General features: G+C 44.0%; 1 protein-coding gene across 1 annotated transcript; it reads left to right on the top strand.

Annotated features, from left to right (window-relative positions):
* The first annotated feature begins 4007 nt into the window (after positions 1–4007).
* Saraf (store-operated calcium entry associated regulatory factor) lies at positions 4008–20155 on the top strand. The gene is made up of 6 exons (XM_052752010.1): positions 4008–4254; positions 9939–10117; positions 13939–14347; positions 16510–16630; positions 17258–17418; positions 19419–20155. The coding sequence occupies exons 1-6, from the start codon at positions 4149–4151 to the stop codon at positions 19442–19444; spliced, it is 1002 nt and encodes a 333-aa protein (XP_052607970.1). The 5' UTR covers positions 4008–4148; the 3' UTR covers positions 19445–20155.
* The last annotated feature ends 1754 nt before the right edge of the window (positions 20156–21909 follow it).

Genomic DNA, 21909 nt, shown 5'->3' on the forward strand with positions numbered 1-21909 from the left:
CTTCCACCAGCACTGGTCTGTCCCGTTTCTTAGCAATACAAACGCGGTTTGCTCCTGAACCTCTTGAGCTCTACTTCAGTCTCTTTAACATGTCTTCATTCTGTAACCCATGCATATGTAGAGAGACACATCAGTGTATGACCGTATGCTGTATGAGTTAATGTTAGTCATTAAGATTGGAATAAAGAACTTGATTTCACCTAGTCCAAGGTATCAAAGTAGGCAGATTTTATGGCAAACTACTGCCATTGAAATCACTAAACTTAGGTTGGAGAGATAGCTGAGTGGTTAAGAGCACTGACTGCTCTTCCTGAGGACCCAGGTTCAATTCCCAGAACCCACATGGGTGGCTCACAACTGTCTGTGACTCCAGTTCCAGGGAATCCGACATACATGCAGGCAAAACATCAGTGCACACGAAACAACAAATGAATCATTAAAAAAAAAAGAGAACACTAAACTTTGTGAATGTATTAATAATTCAATAAATTCTGACTTTTCCACATTTTTGAAAGACCCGAAAGTGCTCATCTATGTTTCTGGCATTGTGCACTCCGGACCTAAACTTGTGAAGTCCCTGATCCCATTTCCAATGTCACTACTACACCTGCTCTCCTTTTCTTCCGTGGCGTTGTGTCTTCGAAAGCAGGCATGGTTGTGTGCACGTTGCTGGTCAGTGGTGATGACTGTGGTTGGAAAGTGAGAGAGGTTCACGTGGAAGGCTTGTAGCTTGGCTCCGAGGAAATGCATTTACAAAGTACTTTGTGGGGTAGCTTCCGGAAGCTCCTGCGCTTAAATTGTATTCCCTAATTTATTTCGAATACAAAAGGACGGAGTATTAGATGTCTTTAACGACATCACAGGGAGAGTCAGACTGCTTATGCGGTCAGAGGGTTCTATCTGCTTTTGCTCCCACAGTCACAGAATTAATATTCTCCCTAACCACGTCCCCTCTTCCATATAGTTTTTCTTCATTTTATTATGAAGTACATTCCAGATATACTTCATCGTGTGTGTGTGTGTGTGTGTGTGTGTGTGAGAGAGAGAGAGAGAGAGAGAGACAGAGACAGAGAGAGAGAGAGACAGAGAGACAGAGAGAGACAGAGAGAGAGAGAGAGAAGAATGGTTGATTTACAACTGGTGAGTGAGAATTTTCTAACACTATGTGGGATTTCTGGCACCTGAAGTACAGGGTAGCTGTATATCCTTAGTCCTGAACTGATGAGTTCTGACTCCACCTCCCAGCAGACCTATCAGAACTGAAATGACGTTTAGGACAGCAGAGTGGTGTCCAGTTGAGAACTGTTGGCTGCGTAGACAGATTCTTCCATAACACACTAGGTCACAGAAATGTTCTACCCTGTGCCAGTGGAGAGGAGGAAAAGTACCCCTCCCTCCCCAGCTCCACCTGGCTTCTAAGAGGATCTTATCTAACAATTCTCTTTATTATGGCAATACCCAGCACATCAGCTGCTTTCTTCCTCAGGGCACCCATTATTTATTTGGCTGCTTTCCCATTAGAATATAAATTAGGACACCCTTTCATGTTTTAAAATCGCAGTCTAGAACTAGAGAGGGTACATAATGGGGGCTCAAATAGCAGAAGTTTTCCCGTAAAGGCAATTAGGTGAGTCTACACTGCAAAACCCCAAAGGCACTTTTCCTCTTACTTCAATTTTCCAGCAATAGTGGCCATTATTGACCATTTTCTCTTCCAGCTACCATATTGCTACTTCCCCTTTTTGTTTTCTTCCTTCACACTGTGTGTGTGTGTGTGTGTGTGTGTGTGTGTGTGTGTGTGTGTGTGTAGTGGGTATGGAGAGGCATACCGTGCAGAGGTCAGAGGACAGCTTTACGTGCGTTTCTCCTTTCACTTTGATATGGTGTCCTGGCTTTCTTTTTTATGGCTGTGATTATAATATTCTGACCCAAAGCAACTTGAGCAGGACAAAGTTTATTTTATCTCATAGCTCACAGTTCCCCACTGAGGGAAGTCAGGGCAGGAACCTGAAGGCAAGAACTGAAGCAGAGGCCGTGGAGGAACACTGCTGACTGGCTGGATCTCCAATGGCTTGTTCAGCCTGCTTTCTTAGACAACCCAGGACCTCCCCCAGGGAACTAGGCCCTCCCACATCAAGAAAATGTTCCTACAGATTTGCCTCCAGGCCAATCTGATGGGGTTCCCTCTTCCCAGATGACTCTAGCTTGTGTTGACAAAAAGAAAAAAACACCCCCAAAAAACCCAAAACAAACAAACAAACAAAAAACCAAACAAACCACAAAACAAAAACAAAAACAAAAACAAACAAACAAAACCCACCATATAGGTGTCAGGGATCCAACTCCAGACTTGTTGGCGAGGGCCTCTATCCGTTGAACCACTTCCCTGTTCTGCTTGCTTCCTTTCTTTACCAGAGATTATTTTTGAGGTTATTTCTAGGATCGTCTACTCAAGATAGAAACAGCAATTCTCTCAGAGCTTGGGCCTTCCCGCCTTCTTTGCCTTGTCTAAATTTTACGACTACCTGTCTCTTTCTATATTAGTAACATAACCAGACTTACATTCGCTTTGAACTCTGGGTGTGGCTATCTTTTGTCTACTTGGTCTTCCTGCTTGGATGCTTAACACTCAGCTCAGATTCAACCAATTAAGGCAGCGATGAAGGAGCTGGGCACCTATCTGCAGGGGCTGGGCACCCAACCGCAGAGGGTGGGCACCCCTCCGCAGGGTGAGCACTCACCAGGGTCGTTCCAGCACAGCGCAGGGCTGGCCACTAGCAGGAATGACAGCAGGCGCAACAGCGGGCGGCGCGCGGCTCTATTATCTTTGGGGTGTTTTAAGGTTGCTGGGTTCCACTCAAACCTTCTCATTTTGTTCTAATCCCCAGAAACTTACTTTGCCTTGCTGCCCTTGCCTGCCTCTCTCATGCCTCCTATTTACAATTTACAAATTTTTCACGGCATCTACACTACAGCACCCACATGGTCCGTACTGATAAATGTGTAAAATGCTCAACCTAAAAAGGCTGAGTGGATGATTGACAGTTCCTCAAAACATAGCGGGGAGGGAGGGGGGGCCAATCCACCGCGCCCCAGGCTGTTAGACCCCTGCTTTTTTTTTTTTTTTTTAAAAAAAAGGTGAGTTCTTTTCTTACCATTCACGCCTCAAGCTTCCAAGCCATTTCTAGAATTTGTCTCTGGTGCTTATTATCTTGTTATATTTTTGATAACAAATTAACTACTACTTATTATTTTTAGTTTGTCTTTGTGCTACATCATCCTAAGTTTCCCGAATACAAGGACCTTGTTATTTCCCATGGCTAAAACAGTGGCTGTTTTATGTTACTTTTTATTTTATTATAGTAGGCATTCAACATGTATTTGTTGAATGAACGCATCCAAGAATCCTCAGACTCGCAGGATTTCAAGTGCAGAGAAACGTTTCACTCGGGTGGTGTGCAAAGGTTCCAAGCTCAGAAACCACAATGTCATTCCGTTGGTACCTTTCACCAGATTCCTATAGGACAGGGTACTAGAACACTAGTCCTAAGCAGGACGTCCTTTGTGTATACGTCTTACTGCTTCCTTGATTTCCCTTCCAGAAAGTTTATAGCCTCTTTTTTGTTGTTGTTGTTGGTTTTCGAGACAGGGTTTCTCTGTGTAGTTTTGGTGCCTGTCCTGGATCTTGCTCTGTAGCCCAGGCTGGCCTCGAACTCACAGAGATCCGCCTGGCTCTGCCTCCCGAGTGCTGGGATTAAAGGTGTGCACCACCGCCCGGCAGTTTATAGCCTCTTAAACTGGGGTAGCTTCGCACTAACCGAACCTTCCGGAACTTTCCGGCACTCGGCCAACCAGACACAACGCGCCTGACGGGGTCTGAGCCTAGACTCCGCCTACGCGACAGCACCCCGTCTGGCCCCGCCCTCAAGGAGGCGGGGCCCTGGGGGTGGGGCAGGACGCGGCCAATCACGGACGCCAACGTGCCGCAGCGGCAGTGACGTCAGAGTGGCGCAGGTCGCAGAACGGTCGCGCCGCGCCGCCGTCCGTCGGTTTCTCTCTCGGTCGCGGGTTCCCGGGGTCGCCTCGCAGCGGCGGGAGCACTTCCGCAGCGGATCTCGGGCCGCCGAGCGCCGTCTTCACCCAGCGCCATGGCCGTGGTCGCTGTCGGCCGCCCGGGAGCCGCGCGCCGCCCGCTGTTGCGCCTGCTGTCCTTCCTGCTAGTGGCCGGCCCTGCGCTGTGCTGGAACGACCCTGGTGAGTGCTCGCCCAGCGGAGGGGTGCCCACCCCCTTCATCGCTGCCCTTCTGACCGGTTTCCCTCCGGTCTGTCCTCTCCTGGCTCCTTGGCTTTTCTGTACCCTTCCTGGCTTCTTTGATTTTTTTCCCCCCCGGAGTGGGCGAGGTGCACGAATCTGTTTTTGAAAGTTCCTTTCTCCAGGTCCTGGACTCTAGGCCGCATCCCCGAGTCCTGATGACAAGTTAGACCCTCACCTGCGCATCTTGTCTTGTTATCATGACTGTTTGATGTCATCGTCTCCCACCGTTGTCATGGCTGCCTGTTGCTATGGCTCGTAGTTACCATGCCACCAGCAGTCTCTGAGTCATGCTTAGGAGCCAGGACCACAAACTTGGGAATTCTGGATTGTATTGATTGGTTTTTGAAAACAGAAATCCCGCTGTTTATTCTAGTTAGTGCCGCGAACTGCCTTGTTTACCTTCTTATTTATCTTTATCTTCATTACTTTTCACCGTACGTGGGAATTTAAAATACAATTTCTTAACTTTTAGGTGACGATATATGAGAATTGATTACCAGGGAGGCGGCGCTATATATGTTGTTAAAATGCAGAAATAAACTATGCGTCAATTAAAATGACATTTTTGGTTTGGAAAGGAAAGCTGTCAGGCATGAAAAACAGCAGTGACCGAGCATGCTTGAGTTTTGAATTTAAGCAACAGGGTTATTTTTGTAAGCTGCTCTGTTGAGTGTACTGGAGTGAGGCAGTGCAGTTGGCCCCCACTTCACACTGAGTAACCTTTGATTTGAGAAGGGTGCTTTGTTGTCAAGAGTTAAGAAGCCACGGTGGTTATAAAATACCTGTACGCAGCCGGGCGGTGGTGGCGAACGCCTTTAATCCCAGCATTGGGAGGCAGAGCCAGGCAGATCCCTGTGAGTTCGAGGCCAGCCTGGGCTACAGAGTGAGTTTCAGGAAAGGCGCAAAGCTACACAGAGAAACCCTGTCTCAAAAAACCAAACCAAACAAAACCCCTGTACACTTTGTATAAGTAATCCTTGAAGGTTGTGTAAAAAATGAGAGACCTTATTAGAATTCATTTAAAACATGGGGAAGTTGAGAGATGTAGACTCAGGGGAATTAGAAGAAAAAAACCCAAAAAACAAAAAACCACATTTAAATTCATGGTGAACCACTTCCTGGTGGTTCTTTGTCTACTTTTGCTGTAAAAATTATTGTTCTGGAACAGAAAGCACCACAATATTTTGCAGTATTAACTCGATTGGTGTCAACCTCATTTTAAGACTTTTAGGAACTGTCTTATGAAGATAGCTGATTGGAATATCAACTATTAAGACTCGGCTAAGCAACTTCCTAATTTATCCTTTGTTTACTTTGTCTTTAGGTAATATAGAACACTCAGTAATATGTCTGGGGGCCGGGGAACACCATTCTAAGATTACTTTAAAATTTTTTTTTCAGTTTTTTTTTTTTCTAGCTAGTAAGTACCTTGAATGTTGAGAGTATAGCTCTGAAGAAGTGTCTTGTCCCCAAGGAACTCACATCTGTTGAGGTGGAGTAGACAGTAAACATGCAATAGCTTGTCATGTGAAGTGAGCTATGGACAATGGTAAACCAAGGAGGGTGGGCTCTGCAGGCAGAGGTGGGGACTGAAGTATACATCAGTCTCAGCAGAAGACGCCATCATTAAAGTGACATCTTTAGAAACCTGAAGACAGGGAGGCCTAAATGATAGGATTCAAATTTTCGAAAGTTCACGTTGGCTATCCTTGGAAAACAGGCTGAAAAAAAAATGGGTGGGAAATAAGCAGGAGCCTAGTAAAAAGGTGTCTATAGTGGGTGCCAAGAGCAGGGACCCCTTTAGGTCAAGGGAGAGCCAGTGGAGTTGGATTATCCCAACTGTTTTGAAGTTGGGTATTCTGATGGGGTGTCAGTGGGGGAGATAAGGATGGAGGTGGTGGTGGTGGTGATGGTGGTGGTGGCACACACCTTTAATTCCAGCACCAGGAGGCAGAGGCAGGCAGATCTCTGAGTTTGAGGCCAACCTGGTCTCCAGAGCAAGTTCTAGGATAGCCAGGGCTGTTAACACAGAGAAACCTTCTTTAAAAAAAAAAAAAGAAGATAAGGATGGGCAAGAGTTCTGGCTTGAGTGACTGAAGTGTTAATCAGTTTCCTGAGATGCTGGAAGTGTAGGGAGAATTGAGTTCAGGGGCCTGGTTTCATTAATCATAAGTCTGATACCTGAGAAAAGCTTTTGAATGATGAGCCTGGAGTTCAGGGGATTCTGTGTGTGTTTTGCCTGATGTAACAAGTGGGGGTGGGTGTAAGTTAGCATTTTGTTCTTAGACCTGAAGGCTCTCTAGAGGATGGTGCTCTGGGGGTTATGGTAATTATACTCTTGTGTGTGTAGTTCTTAAAATATTCTTGGTACTGTTTCTCATACTCATTCACCTACTATGCACTTAATATTCTGGCAATTTTAATAAATTATATCTAAGGTTTATGATAAATTTAAAGATTACTGTCTCAGTTTTACAGGTGATGAAACTTATGGACAGACAAATTTATTGTCGCAGCCAAAGTCATATTAAGTTGGTAATGTCAATTCAGTGTTCTTTGCATTGTTTAAGCCTCCTATGGTAAATTCAAGTTATTCCTTAGTTAGCTTATTCATAGTATAACCTTTAAAATCATGGAACATTTTCATTAGTTTAGTTTTTTTATGTATGAGGTAGTAATTTGTATTTCTTTTTTTTTTTTTAATTTATTTATTATGTATACAGTGTTCTGCCTGCAAGTATCCCTGCAGGCCCAAAGAGGGCACCAGATCTCGTTACAGATGGTTTTTAGCCACCATGTGGTTGCTGGGAATTGAACTCAGGCCCTTTGGAAGAAGAGCCAGTGCTCTTAACCTCTGAGCCATCTCTCCAGCCCGTAATTTGTATTTCTTATAGCAAACTTTAATATAGATCTTGGAAGTTTTAGTTTTTTTTTTTTTTTTTTTTTTTTTTTGAGACACTATTTTGTATGTATGTAGTCCAGGCTGGCCTCAAACCCCTCTTAGCCAAGGATAACCATTAGAGTGGTACTAAATCCTTTTGGGGGTTCAGAAGAGAGAGAGCATCTGTTCATTCTGCTTTTTGCCTTGCTGGTTAATCGCTACATTGAAGCGGCCTTATCTTTCTTAAGAAGTTACTTTCTCCTCATTGGATCTGAGAACAATTTGTGTAACGATCTTGGCACTGTTCCAGAGTTTTACCATTAATCACTCCTTGTCTGAATCTGTCTCCTAAGGGTTAGAAAATGAAAGTGAAAACTTTTTCCAATTCTGTCCGTTTTAATTATTAGCTAGTAGTATAAAGAATGAAGTGGAGCTTTCCCTTAACAGCTGAGGCTGTTTATGATTTAATTCCTGCTGGGAAATCAGGCTGGATGTTAAATTTTAATCTTTAATAACTATTTTTAAAGTAGGAAGTAATTGGTTGCCACTTTAGCAATGAGCACATTTTTGATATTCACTGAGTATCATGATTTCTCATTTCTGTAATTTTCATGATTTGATCCAGTATTTGTTTTTAAAATATAGTATAATTTATATTATAAATGAGAACAAATAATAGTATTTAAGAAGTTGAAAAAAGGTAACAATTGATACTGAATGCATTGCTTTTCTTTTCTCTATGTTTTTAGAGTTTTGGGATATAGATAAAGAGTATGAGCCAAGTTTTGCAACTGAAATATTTATTAAAACTTTGTAGGCAGGGTGTGTTGGTGCATGCCTTTACTCCTAGCACTGGGAGGCAGAGGCAGTAGATTTCTGTGAGGTCTACAAAGTGAGTTCCAGGACAACCAGGTCTGTTACACAGAGAAACCCTGCCCTGGTAGGGGGGAAAAACAAACCAGTTTGTAAACCAGCGAGATGGCTGAGTGGGTGAAGGGGCTTGCTGCCAAGCCTTGATGACCTGAGTTCTGATCCCTGAGACCCACATGGTGGAAGGAGAGAACAGTGTCCACAAGCTGTCCTCTGACCTCCCTGTGTTACTGGTGCGCACTCAGATGTATATACACCAATAACCAATAAAAATTTAAAAGTCCCTGTTGGGTTTTTTTTTTTTTGAAAAAGGTCTCATGTTGCTTAGGCTGGCCCTTGAACTCATTGTGTAGCAGACCTTGGTCTTGAACTCCTGATTCTCCTGTTTCTGCCTCCTAAATGTTGGGATAAAACTTTGTTAATACTTTAATAAACTGGATAAAAAAGATGAGGGAAATGTGCAGTTAGAGAACTGTGTGTCAGGTCAGGTGAGGTCCCTGCAGGCAATAATGGGATGGGGGAGAGGACGGAAGGGGGCTTGGGGGTGGGGGAATATGCTGAAACCCAGACTCCAGTCCAGTTGATGCAACAGCACGAGGTTTTTATTAAAGCGACTGTACAGATGGGCAAACTCTGCTCCTAAGAGCAAGAGTCGCCTCTTACTGCAGCCCCATGGGGGCTTTTAAAGGAAAAACCCACAAAAGATTACAATTCCCATACAATTTCATTTCACAAGATCATGGTCTGATCACAGAGTGGGTACAGTCACGTCCACATGTACATTCTTCCTGAAACTTCAAGGGGGGTATCAGGGCGAGAGTGGAGTTTACACAAAGGTCACAGTGGTCCTTCCTGGAACACTTGCAACTATCCCAGTCACAGTTGAGCACATCTCTTAACAGAAATCTTTTTACATTGTTACATTGTTACAGGGGTGGTTGAGTAATGGCTGAGTCAGGTTGGAACTAGTTTTCTTTTTAGTTCCTTATTCTCCTGGGGCTTGGGGGGTGTAAGCCTGAAGGGTTAGGATCTTTCTAATAATAATAATAATAATAATAATAATAATAATAATAATAATAATAATGGCTGTCAAGTTGGCTGAATGCATAAAGACAGCCATGATGATTTGAGTTACGTACCCAGAACCCATGTAGTGGAAGGAGAGCGTGGACTCCCTAGAGTTGTGTTCTGACCTCCACACACATGCCAAAGCATGTGCACATTTGTTGCCCTGTGACATGCACAACTGCCCACACAGTAAATGAATGTAAAAAGTAAAACTAAAGAATAAAGAGGTTGCATTCTAATTATATAATGGAAAAAACTAGGTTAGAATCTATCCTTTTTTTCAATGGGTAGACATTTAAATCACTGAATGTTCTTTAGGGACATTTCTATGTATTTTTGCCATTTTTAATTAACTGATTTTTTTTTAAAGATTTATTTATTATGTATACAGTGTTCTGCCTGCATGTATGACTGCAGGCCAGAAGAGGGCACCAGATCTCATTACAGATGGTTGTGAGCCACCATGTGGTTGCTGGGAATTGAACTAAGGACCTTTGGAAGAACAGTCAGTGCTCTTAACCTCTGAGCCATCTCTCCAGCCCCTTAACTGAATATTATTATATAGTAGTTTGATATTAAACTTTTCTGAGTTAGCAAAAATTATGTAGGACTCATGATGAAGCACCCTAGCTTTAAGTGACGAGAGGTTTATATGGTCGTCTGAGTTTTGTATGAAAGGCCTGGATGCTGTTAGGATGGCCTTGTGTCCTTTCTCAGTCCCCTCAGAAGCCAAGAAAGACACTTGACTTTGAACTGCCCTTCCTGCTTTAGTGTGAGGCCCTCACTTGATGTGTCTTATTTCAGACAGAATACTGTTGCGGGACGTGAAAGCTCTCACCCTCCACTATGACCGCTACACCACCTCCCGGAGGCTGGACCCTATTCCCCAGCTCAAGTGTGTTGGAGGCACAGCCGGCTGCGATGCCTATACCCCCAAAGTGATCCAGTGCCAGAACAAAGGCTGGGACGGCTATGACGTGCAGGTAACGGCTCCTACCGCAGCAACGTTTCAGGGGAGGTGGGTGATACTGTTCCTGGGGAGACGTGGACAGACCGAGAACTTAATGACAGACCAAAGGAAGGGTACCACTAACATTTATTGGGGCTACCTACAAGGTGGGTGACAGGTCGCTTACAGGAGCAGAAATGACTCAAGGACAGCTGCATCATGACAGAAGCCACCTCAGCATGGGTGGAGCTCACCACACAACCTACAGGCAGCTGGGCAGCTGGGAGAGTGTCTCTTGGGCGTCTTCACTGCTTGTGTACACTGCACAAGAGAGGCCTACCTGTTTACTTTCAGAGCTTAATGAGCGTCCCTGCAGGATGGAGTGTGTCACCTCTGGTTAGAACGACAGCCTATGTCTTTTTTTTTTTTTTTTTGGTTTTTCGAGACAGGGTTTCTCTGTGTAGCTTTGCGCCTCTCCTGGAACTCACTTGGTAGCCCAGGCTGGCCTCGAACTCACAGAGATCCGCCTGGCTCTGCCTCCCGAGTGCTGGGATTAAAGGCGTGCGCCACCACCGCCCGGCGACAGCCTATGTCTTAATGAGCATCCCTCCAAGCTGGAGGTTTTATCTCAGTGGAAATTGACACACAGCAAATTTTAATCTAATAAACTGTTTATTGAGACATCAGTGTTTTGGAAAAACTAATATTCTCTCCTGATAAAACTTTGATGCATGGCCTGTGTAGTTCAGAGTTTTGTTGTTTTGTTTTTGAGAAAGGTTCTCACTGTAGGCCTGCTGGCCTGGATCTGGCTCTGTAGACCATGCTGGCCTCAAACTCACAGTGATCTCCCTGTTTCTCCCTCCCAAGTGCTGGGGTTAAAGGCGTGTGCCACCATGCCTGACCTGAGCTCATGTTTGCTGGTGGTATTGGTTTCACAGCCCCTCTCCCATTATTACTTAATTAGAGTCTCCTGGCTAATGCAGACGTCACACATCTATAGTCCTTTTACATGTGGGTGCTAACGTGTAGAGAGCCATTTAAGCATGTATTAAGTGTGTCATATACCGTATGACTAGGATAGCAAGAAGTCATCAAGTAGGAGAGAGAAAATAAATACTTGAATTGTGTGCATGCCAACAAAGTGGTGTAAAGCTGTGTCTGGTCGGGGCACTGATGAAGACTCAGAGGAGGTACAAGTGCTGGATTAGGAAGGCATTATGAAGTGGAGCCTCTCACGTGTTGGCTCATGTTTATTGGCAGTGATTTAAATTGAAATGCAGTACTCAGAATCTGCTCTAGTATGTACTGTTATAGGTTCAGCTTGTTCTGTTTACTTAAACCAGCAAATTCAGACATATTTTTCCAATAAAATTAATACATAATATAGTAATAATAACAACAAAAAGAAAAATTACATTTTATGTAAATAAAAAAAATTTGGGCTTCAAAGAACTCATCAGGAAAGATGCCCCAAAGCTGTGTGTGGTGGCGCACGCCTTTAATCCCAGCATTCAGGAGGCAAAGGCAGGTGAATCTTTGAGTTCAAGGCCAGCCTGGTCTACATAGTGAGTTCCAGGACAGCCAGAGTACCCTGCCTCAACTCCCCCAAAACAAAACAAAATAATAAAAATTAAAAAAAAAAAAGAGAGAGAGAGAGAGAGAAAAGAAAGATGCCCCAATCATTCCACTTCTAGAAATATATCCAAGAGAACTGAAGACATATTTCTTCCCCAAAACTATACAGATATTTGCAGGAATATTCAAATAGCTAAAACAAAAAAGCCCAAATGTTTTTACTAATGAATAGTGCAATGTAGTCTATTCATAAGGTGCAGTGTTTTTCAGCCATTAAAAGTAACAAAGTGCCGATTGATGTTGTAACATGGATGAACCTTGAAAATGATACAGTCACAGAGACCTACATGCCTGTGATTCTCCTCACAGGAAATGTCTCAGTAGGGCAGGCAAAGCAGTTCAGTTAGGGTGGCATGCTGGGAAAGGGATGTGGGCGGCTCTCTTGGGTTGAGGTTTCCTTGGGAGTGACCATTAGATTTTAAAGCTGGTAATAGTAATGATTGTATGACTACATGAACTTCTAAAAATATTGAAGTGTGAGAATTTTCTGTGACTTATACCCCAGCAAGGCTGTTTTATAAACAGTAAAACAGTGTAGCTGAACTCGAAAGAGAAATATTAGAACAAAACCTAGCAGAAAGGCAGTAGACCCTGTCCTAGCCCGCGTCTCTAAACATTGTGAGGGAAGCATCTTATCTCTTCTGCAAAAATGAAAGAATTGAAACCTAACCTTACTCTAAACATTGTGAGGGAAGCATCTTATCTATTCTGCAAAACTGAAAGAATTGAAACTTACCTCCTCTAAACATTGTGAGGGAAGCATCTTATCTATTCTGCAAAACTGAAAGAATTGAAACTTACCTTGCTTGTTTACTTAGTTTTGGTGGAGCTGGAGCTCAGACCCCGGATGGTGTCCTGCTCCAGTCTGTTTATTTTGAGGGGAGATCTTCCTGTGTTCCCTGGCTGCTCTGGAACTTGGTCTGCCTCCTGAGCTAGCCTTGGACTTCAGACTCCTATCTCAGTACTCCACATCGCTAGCATTATAAATGTAGGCCATCATGTCTGACTGAGAACACCTGCTTTCTCTGTCTCTCATCTCTGTCTCGCTCTGGTAAAATTTAAGCTAATATGGATTCTTTCTGTGTTTTCTAAGTACATCTTAAAAAAGCCAAAGAAGGTTATGTAGGATTAGACCTTGTAAAGTCAGTCCATAGCTTTTGAAAAATGTGTATGGGAAGTTTTGTTTTGCAAAAGATGATCTGCTGTATGCAGCTGTTCGATCTTCTTATATATGGGATGCTGATTTAAAAATGTATTTTACTGGATTTACATCAATCATTTCCCCCTCTTTCCTCTCATACTCCCTTAAATTCATGGCCTCTTTTTAATTATTATCATGTATATGGTAACATGTAACTAATAGGGTAAATACAATGTGCCAAGTACTCAATTTTGCAAGCATGTATATTTTTAGAGCTGACCACTAGGTATAGGATAACCAATTAGGGGGCTCTTCCCTGGTGTTGATTCTTTGATTTTACCGTCTAGAGGATCTAGCTGTAGAGGGAGTACCTTTATCAACGGTGGCGAGCAGGTCATAGTTTGACAGTTTGTCTCAGGTTTATAAACTACGAATACCTAACCTGTACGGAAGAATATGTAATGTATATCTGGGGATAAGGAAAGGCAACAAAGCCAATGCTCCTGTAGCCTGCTGTGGGATGGTCTGTTTGTCAAGTGTGTTGCTGATTGGTCAGTAAATAAATCACTGATTGGCCAGTGGCTAGGCAAGAAGTATAGGCAGGACAAGGAGGAGAATAAAGCTGGGAAGTGGAAGGCTGAGAGAGACACTGCCAGCCGACACGATGACAAATAGCATGTGAAGATGCCGGTAAGCCACGAGCCACATGGCAAGGTATAGATTAATAGAAATGGATTAATTTAAGCTGTAAGAACAGTTAGTAAGAAGCCTGCCACGGCCATACAGTTTGTAACCAATATAAGTCTCTGTGTTTACTTGGTCAGGTCTGAGCGACTGTGGGACTGGCAGGTGAGAGAGATTTGTCCTGACTGTGGGCCAGGCAGGAAAACTCTAGCTACAGTAGCCACCATCCAGCTTAAGGAGGCTGCGAGCAGAACCACCGTCTCCTCCATGCGTGCTTACTCTTTTGAATTTTGTGGATCATTCTTTGGCGTCATTTTGCAGTTTTGTGAGAGCTATGATACATATTGAAGGACAAGAATCTTGGTTCTTAGAGCCTGTTTCTCTGTCTTTCACAGTGGGAATGTAAGACCGACTTGGATATTGCATACAAGTTTGGAAAAACTGTGGTGAGCTGTGAAGGCTACGAGTCCTCCGAAGACCAGTATGTCCTCCGGGGTTCCTGCGGCTTGGAGTACCACTTGGATTACACAGAGCTGGGCCTGAAGAGGCTGAAGGAGTCTGCAAAGCACCAGGGCTTCTCTGATTATTACCACAAGCTGTACTCCTCCGATTCCTGTGGCGTTGGCGGGCTGGTTACCATTGGGGTGCTCCTTGCTCTGGCCTTTGTGGTTTATAAACTGTTCCTCAGTGATGGCCAGGCTTCTCCTCCGCCCTACTCCGAGTACCCTTCATATTCCCAGCGCTATCCGAGGTTTACCAATGCTGCCGGAGCACCTCCGCCAGGTTTTAAGTCTGAGTTCACAGGTATGTTGCCCTGCTCAAGGGCAGTGAGTGGGTTGCATGTAAGCTGGTGAGTCTTGTGTCTGTCTCTAAGGAAGAGACTAATTGCATCTGGAAACTAAACATTTGTCTATTTACTGGATTAAAAAAGAAATCTCCTCTTTTTTCCAAAAAAGGTTAAAAAAAGTATGTGTCTTTGTACATGTGTGGGTGCTTGTGGAGGCCAGAAGTGGGTGTCAGATTCCCTGGGGCTGGAGGTACAGGTGATTCCATTTAGCTGTCTGATATATGTGCTAGAACCAAACTTGGGGCCTCTGGAAGAGCAGCAAGTGCTCTTAGTCATCAAGCTACCTTTCCAGCCCTTATCTTTTCTAAAGAAAAATGAAGAAATATGTATTATTGTGTATGTGCATTTTATTTGTGTGTGGGGTGAATGTGCCATGGTGTGGATGTGGAGGTCAGAGGATAACCAAAGATGATCCTCCCTTTCCACTCTGACCTGGTTTTATGTGGGGGTTGAACTCAAAATGGTCACCATTGCACAGCACCTTTCCCAGCTGAGCCAGTGATCACTGGCTGCTGCTCTGCTTCTAACAGTGTATTGTGCTCACTGTTAAAGATGCCTGGTAAATTGTAGATCATCATTTTAGCTGGAGAACACAGTCAGATTTGTTAATAAACATTATTTTGACTTCTACATCACACTATACACAAAAATTAACTCATTAAGTATCATAGAACTTAACATAAAAAGTAAAACAACTTACTAGAATAAAATAGAATATAGATAAGTTTTCCTGTGTGTGTGTGTGTGTGTGTGTGTGTGTGTGTGTGTGTGTTTGAGTCAGAGTCTCACTGTGTAGCTCTGGCTGTCCTGAACCAGCTCTGTACACCAGGCTGGCCTCAAACTCACAGAGATCCTCCCACCTCTGCCTCCCAAGTGCTGGGATTAGAGGCGTGCACCACTACATCTGCGCAGATAAAGATTAATAACACAAAAAGTACTAACTGTAAAACGAAAGATGGTAAACTAGACTTTACTTAAGTTGAGAATGTCTGATTATCAGAAAACACTTCTAAGAAATGAAAGGGGCAGGTCACAGATTGGGATAAGGAATTTGTAACGCATGGGCAGGAGAGATGGCCTGTTAACAGCAAGACTCACAACCAAAAAGACAAGAATTGTAAAACATACTAAAGACTTGTGTCTTGACTCTAAAGACATCCATAAATCTGAGAAAAGGCACATCATTCAAACTGGGCAGAGGCATTTGGTTAGATGTCAGTGGGTAAAATGCTTGCCTCTGAGCTTGGTGACCTGAGTTTGATCTTCAGGACCAGGTGGTGGAAGGAGAGAATCGGTGCTTGTAAGTGGTCATCTGACCTCTGTGCATGCATGCTGTGGTGCTGTGTACACCCCCAAATAAATGTGTAGTAATCGAAAATTGAGCAGAGGATTCAAAGAGCCATTCTATAAGGATATCCACAGCTGGAGAGATGGCTCAGTGGTTAAGAGCACTTACTGCTCTTTCAGAAGACCTGGGTTCAATTCCCAGTACTCACATAGCAGCTCACAACTTTAAAAAAAAAAAAAAAAAAAATCTAGTCTCAAGAGTATCCCATGCCCTCTTCTGTCTTCCTTGGACACTAGGGATGCGTGGTCATGGAATGGACAGAATTAAAGTATAAGAAGTCTGAGTACTGTTTATCTCAGCTAACATACAGTGGGTATCTATTGGATGTTGTGAAAGGCTGCCTGAGGTGCTAAAATGGTTTATTGCTGTAGGTGGTGCTTACATGGAGGGGGCAGAGATTAAGCTTATTGTTCCATAGACCTCATATATAAGATTAGCATGCTTTCCTAGGTGCATACCATGTTTACACTTTCCCCAAGGGGAAGATGATGTTTGTGGTTTGGCACCATAATTGATAAATGTCAGGCTGCCTTTTTTCCATCAGAGACTTAGGTAAAGTTCTTACCTGGAGTTCTTACAGCTTCTCAATTTCTCTTCCTGTGGGAAATGTGTGCCTCAGTTATAAGCCAATGTTTTCTAAATATCCCTTTTGAATTCAGCTTATTCATGAGTTGAGGGCTGAACATTATTAGTAGTACTGTACAGATGAAATAATGAAGTGCCATGTGTAAATGAAGGCATTTAATCTAATAGAGTGTGTTTTATTTTAAGGACCGCAGAATACTGGCTTTGGGAGTGCTTTCACAGGACAAGGCTGTGACAGTTCAGGGCCGGGGTTCTGGACTGGCCTGGGTGCTGGAGGACTGTTAGGATATTTGTTCGGGAGCAACAGGTAAGCTTTGCGCTCATCAGGTTTGCCCTTAGCTCCGCCAGGTGCCTTTGCTTTGCTTACGAAGCGTTGCATGCTTTGAATTCGGTTTTGTAAGGGAAACCAATGATGGCGATCTTGCCCTCTTAAATGTGATTTTTGCATAGAGGGGAAGGCACAGGACTTTGGTTTGCTTTGGTCAGTGTTGTGCCTTATGCCTGTTATTTTCCTTCCCTGTCTTCCTTCCTGTGCTATCCTAAGAGACAGGAGGAGGGCTGTGTGCCTGACATTGAGCACATGCGGAGAAGGTGGAGGCCACCGCAGTTGGGGAACGGACAGGTGGCAGTCTGGCTGGGGAATGATAGAGGGAGGCTTGGAAAAGAGCTTGGGGCCAGTCTTGGAATGGCTTGAGTTTTATGGTACTCTGAGCTCAGACTTTGGCTGGGAATTCAGAAAGAAGGACTGCTTACTTCCTCTCACTTTCTATTCCCACAGCAGTGTCTGTAACTGGCAGACGTAGACACCAAATTTGTGTCATGGTAAAAAAAAAAAAAAATACTTGATAAAGATAGCAGTTTTCTGATGACTTAGGAACAGGGAAATAATGGTGGCCAGAAAAAAAGATGCTTAACTCATTTTCATGTCTTTAAGGGCGGCGACCCCCTTCTCAAACTCGTGGTCCTACCCATCTCACCCTCCGTCATACTCTGGCGCCTGGAATAGTCACACCTACTCACCGCTGGGTGGGGGCGCAGGGAGTTACTCTGCACCCTCAAGCTCAAATGCAGACTGCAGAACCAGAACAGCATCGGGTAAGTGCAGAAGCTGCGGTGTGTGCAGGGAAGTGTGAAAATGTGTGAGCAGTCGTGACTCCATTGGGTGTATCCACCTGAGACCCCTGAGTGTGAGCAGTCAGGACTGTATCTGGTGTGTCCACCTGAGACCCCTGTGTGTGAGCAGTCAGGACTTTATCCAGTGTACCCACCTAAGACCCCTGAGTGTGAGCAGTCAGGACTGTATCTGGTGTGTCCACCTGAGACCCCTGTGTGTGAGCAGTCAGGACTTTATCCTGTGTATCCACCTAAGACCTCTGAGTGTGAGCAGTCAGGACTTTATCCAGTGTACCCACCTAAGACCCCTGTGTGTGAGCAGTCATGACTTTATCCGGTGTGTCCATCAAACATGTTAACAACACAGTTAACTGAGACTGAAACCAAATTCAAATTCATTCTTCCCACTTTAAATATTTCCTAAAAGTGGCTTGAAGATTAAGCCTTTCTGGATGTTAGTGTCTATTATAAATGCTTAACTCCAGAATCCTCGAAGCTCTCAGCCAGATCCTTCAAAGTTTGTAGAGTTCTGGCCTTTCAAATTCAAGAGAATTACAAAATATACTGAGTTAGACATAAAAAAATGGCAGTAGTGGGCTGGAGAGATGGCTCAGTGGTTAAGAGCACTGACTGCCCTTCCAGAGGACCCATGTTCAATTCCCAGCACCCATATGGCAGCTCACAACTGTAACTCCAGCTCCAGGGGATCCGATGCTCTCATACAGACATCCCTGCAGGCAAAACACCAATGTACGTAAAATACAAATAAATAAAAGAAAAGTTTGGACGCTTCCCTTCCTTTTTAAAAGAATGTCAGCAGTATGATTATAATATTTACTTTAAAGAGTGAAGAGGACATTTTATAGAAAGCAAAGATACAATGTGAAAAACAACCAAACACCCACTGTTGGAGGTGGTGGGAAATGAGGCATTTGCAGATTTCCCTGGACTGGTTGACTTTCTCCAGAAGGAAGACACAGAACAATGAATAATTCATGAAGTTGATAGAAACATATAAATCGTGTAGAAATGTAAGAATAGAATTCTTAGTGCTGGTTTGGATATAAATGACATAATCACTTTACCTACTAAACTTGAACCTAGACATCCCTAGGACCCAGCAATTCTATTTTCAGATGCAACCATCCCTCTATGTGGAGATGGTGGTGGTATTGCTTCCAGAACCCCAGGCAAATTGAACCCCATGGATGCTCGAGTTCCCTATAAAGATGGCATAGTATTTGCATATCAGTAGTACAACATGCCTCTGAACACCTGTGGTCCTCAGACAGTGCACACATTATGTATGTGATTGTTACACTGTGATGTTTAGGGGACAACAAGGAAAATGGTAGGTGTGGACTACAGGTGCATCTTTTTACAAATATTCAAACTGTAGTTGGTTGAGTCCATGGATGTGGAAACCACAGACATGGAGGGGCAGCTGTATTTCAGCAACAGAGGTACAGACACTCCTTGAACTGACGGATAAGCTCAGCTATGTTCCAGATTATTGAGAGCCTGTTTGTTATGGTCTATGTGGGGTGATGGATGGTATCCAAGCAACACATTAAAAACATTAAAAATTCATGCCTCCTCCATTTCTTCCGTTTACCCGAGTTTGAGTTGGGAGAGGTGAGCAGGACATGGCTTATGGTTCATTGCCCTCCGCATTTTTAGCTTAGACGTTGCATATTCGTAGTTATTATTTGCACGTTGGCATATTGCCTGCATGTTCGCTTACAATGGAGGTTTTATTTGGTTTCCCGATAGCAAGTATGTGTGAGGTTCTGAGACTTGATGACTGGGAAGAGCTGCCTCGTCCCACAGCATCCTGTTCCACCTCATGGTGCATTGTAGCCTTCCCTCATAGCTCGCTTTCTTGTTTCCTAACAAGAAACATGTACAGTTTTATAAGCAGTTTTATAAGCAGTTTTCCTACCTTGTGAAAAGCTAATGTCGACTTTATTTTTCTCATCCAGGATATGGCGGCACCAGAAGACGGTAAAGTTGAAGTTGGAGGCAAACATCGGATGCAGCGTTTCTGATTGTCGTTACCATCTCTTTAACACCTGGATAATGGGAATATCCAACAGATGTGTGGTGTTTTGTCCTTGTATAGCTTTTCCTGTCCTGTTGTTTGTGGCCAAGAGTTGATATGTGACAGAATGCTTACGTTGTGTGTGTTAGTGTAATGTGCCGTTCAAAGTCACGGCTACTGTGGGATCCTGAAATTGTCCTGCTTGTTTCTAAAGCCTGTGATACCAGAGGGGGCATTAAGAATGTAGGATCCCCTCCCAGAAACTGAGCACAGCCAGCCTGAGCCAAGGCGCCTTCAGTTGATGAGTCCACCCCTCAGAGAAACAGCAATCCTCTATTTGGTATTAAAACATTTGGTGTTTGCTGTTCTTCAGACACTTAAGCCCAGCACTGGACCACTAATCACACTGATTTGTGGGTTCCAGTCACTTGACTGGCAGAGCCCGGACCCCTCCTGTGGTGGTGAGTGTCTGTTAAATGCTCTTGACCTTTCAACTGTGCTCACAGAGGGCTTGAAATCACTAGATTTTCAGTTTTCAGGTGGTAACATTCAGATGCTTCAAAAACAGTTTTTCAGTAGGAAGAGCATGTCGTTCTCTGTATGGTCTTAAGCTGTCGGGTGTTGTTGTAACAGTCTGTTTCAGCTTTACATTAAATGACAATAAATTAAAAACCAGGATGTATACTCATTCTTTGTACACAAGTAGGTGTGCTCCCCCCCCCCCTTTTTTTTCTCCCTTCACCCAGAGGGACGGACTTTGTGCAGAAGCTGTGTTTCCTTGAATAGGAATCTGATTCCTGCCATGGAATCTCTGGTCCATGGCTGCTTTGCCAGAAAATGGAGACAGGAACTGGCGAAGCAAATGGTATTTACAGTTTGTCCAGAACTAGGGACTAAAGAGAACATTTCAGTCTCTCTCTGCTATAGCAGCCCTGCTGTTTCTTGTGTGGTTTCCTTATCTCACACCAGGCACCAGATGCCTGGAAACGTTTTCCGAATCACTTCCGAATGAAGTGGAATGAAGGCACAGTGGCTAACAGCTTGTACTGCTCTTCTGGATGACCTGAGTTTGGTTCCTAGCACCCAGGTCAGGCAGCTCACTACTGCCTGTACTCTAGTTCCAGGGAGAGTGGTTGTCTCTGGTCTCCAGGGGCACCTGCACTTACATGGTGCACAGACTCATACACAGACACACCAATGCACATGATTTAAAAAATCTCAAATCATCAAAACAAGACAGAACATAGGCTGAGAGTTGTGGTGCACACCTTGAACTCAGTACTCGGGAAGCAGAGGCAGGCAGAGTTTGAAGCCAGCCAAGGTTACACCGTGAGAAACCCTGTCTCTAACAAAGTAAAACAAAAACATAGGGAGCTGGAGAGAGTTCAGTGGCTAAGAGTACTTGTTCTTCCGAAGGACCCAAGATTGGTTCCCAGTACCTGTGTTGGGCAACTCAGCTGCTCCTTCCAACTCCTGGAGATCTGACCTCTGAAGGTGGTGCTGTCTGTCTATCTGTGTGTCTCTCTCTCACACACATACACACAAAAATAGATCTAAAAAAAAATTCAGAGTGGTATGAGGGTCTCTGCTTTAAAAATAAGAACAAATTGTTTCTTTTAATTAAATCTCCAAGTCTCCCAACCCACCAAAGATTACATTTTATTTACTGTTGAAGACCACAGATTGGACTGGATGCAGTTCCGATAAGTAGAAAGATTGACACAGATCTTGTAAAGCTGGGGAAATTGAAACCCTGAGTTCTGGTGCATCTTCCTTGCCCATGGAAACAGCCCCACCTCTGAGAAGAAACCCCTCCTCTGCCTGAAGGGCATGCACTAGTCTCCAGAGATGTTCCCTGCAAGACACTGCTGAGTCTCCTCAGAAGCAGTTCCTTCCCACTCTGCTTTACATCTAGACCTGTGCCTAGACCCACATTCCAGGAGGCACCAAAGGGTGAGGTGTGATACATGGGAGGGTGTACTACACACAGGAGCCACCGTACTCAGGAGAGCGGAATTTTAGGATAGATTTATCATATAAGACCACCTGCCTCGGGAGAGGCCAGAGAACACATTTCCCAGTGTATATGACTGCTCCTATAAGGTTCCAGTGGAGGTAGAAGCTTCCTGTGGCCTTGTGCTGGCTATAGCGGCTACACTGTCCTAGCATTTTTACTACTTTTCTTTGGGTGTTGATGCTGTTAGTAGGTGTATGTTGCCAGTGGTATAAGAATACCACCTGTGCCTTATAAATAGTGTGGTACTGAAATGTGTTTCCTGTGCTTTTTTTGATCAGTATTTTAGACTATAGCCATGTAAAAAGTCTGCTGTAAAAATACTCAAGTAGCAGCCTCATCCATCTTGTGCTTACCTCTTGATTACTTTCTCTTGTGTTTCGTTTAATCTCATGTTTGGTGCACCACCGTGTGGGAG

This window comes from Peromyscus californicus, unplaced genomic scaffold (genome assembly GCF_007827085.1).
Source record: "Peromyscus californicus insignis strain IS unplaced genomic scaffold, ASM782708v3 Scaffold_23__1_contigs__length_62951481, whole genome shotgun sequence".
NCBI classification, from domain to species: domain Eukaryota; kingdom Metazoa; phylum Chordata; class Mammalia; order Rodentia; family Cricetidae; genus Peromyscus; species Peromyscus californicus.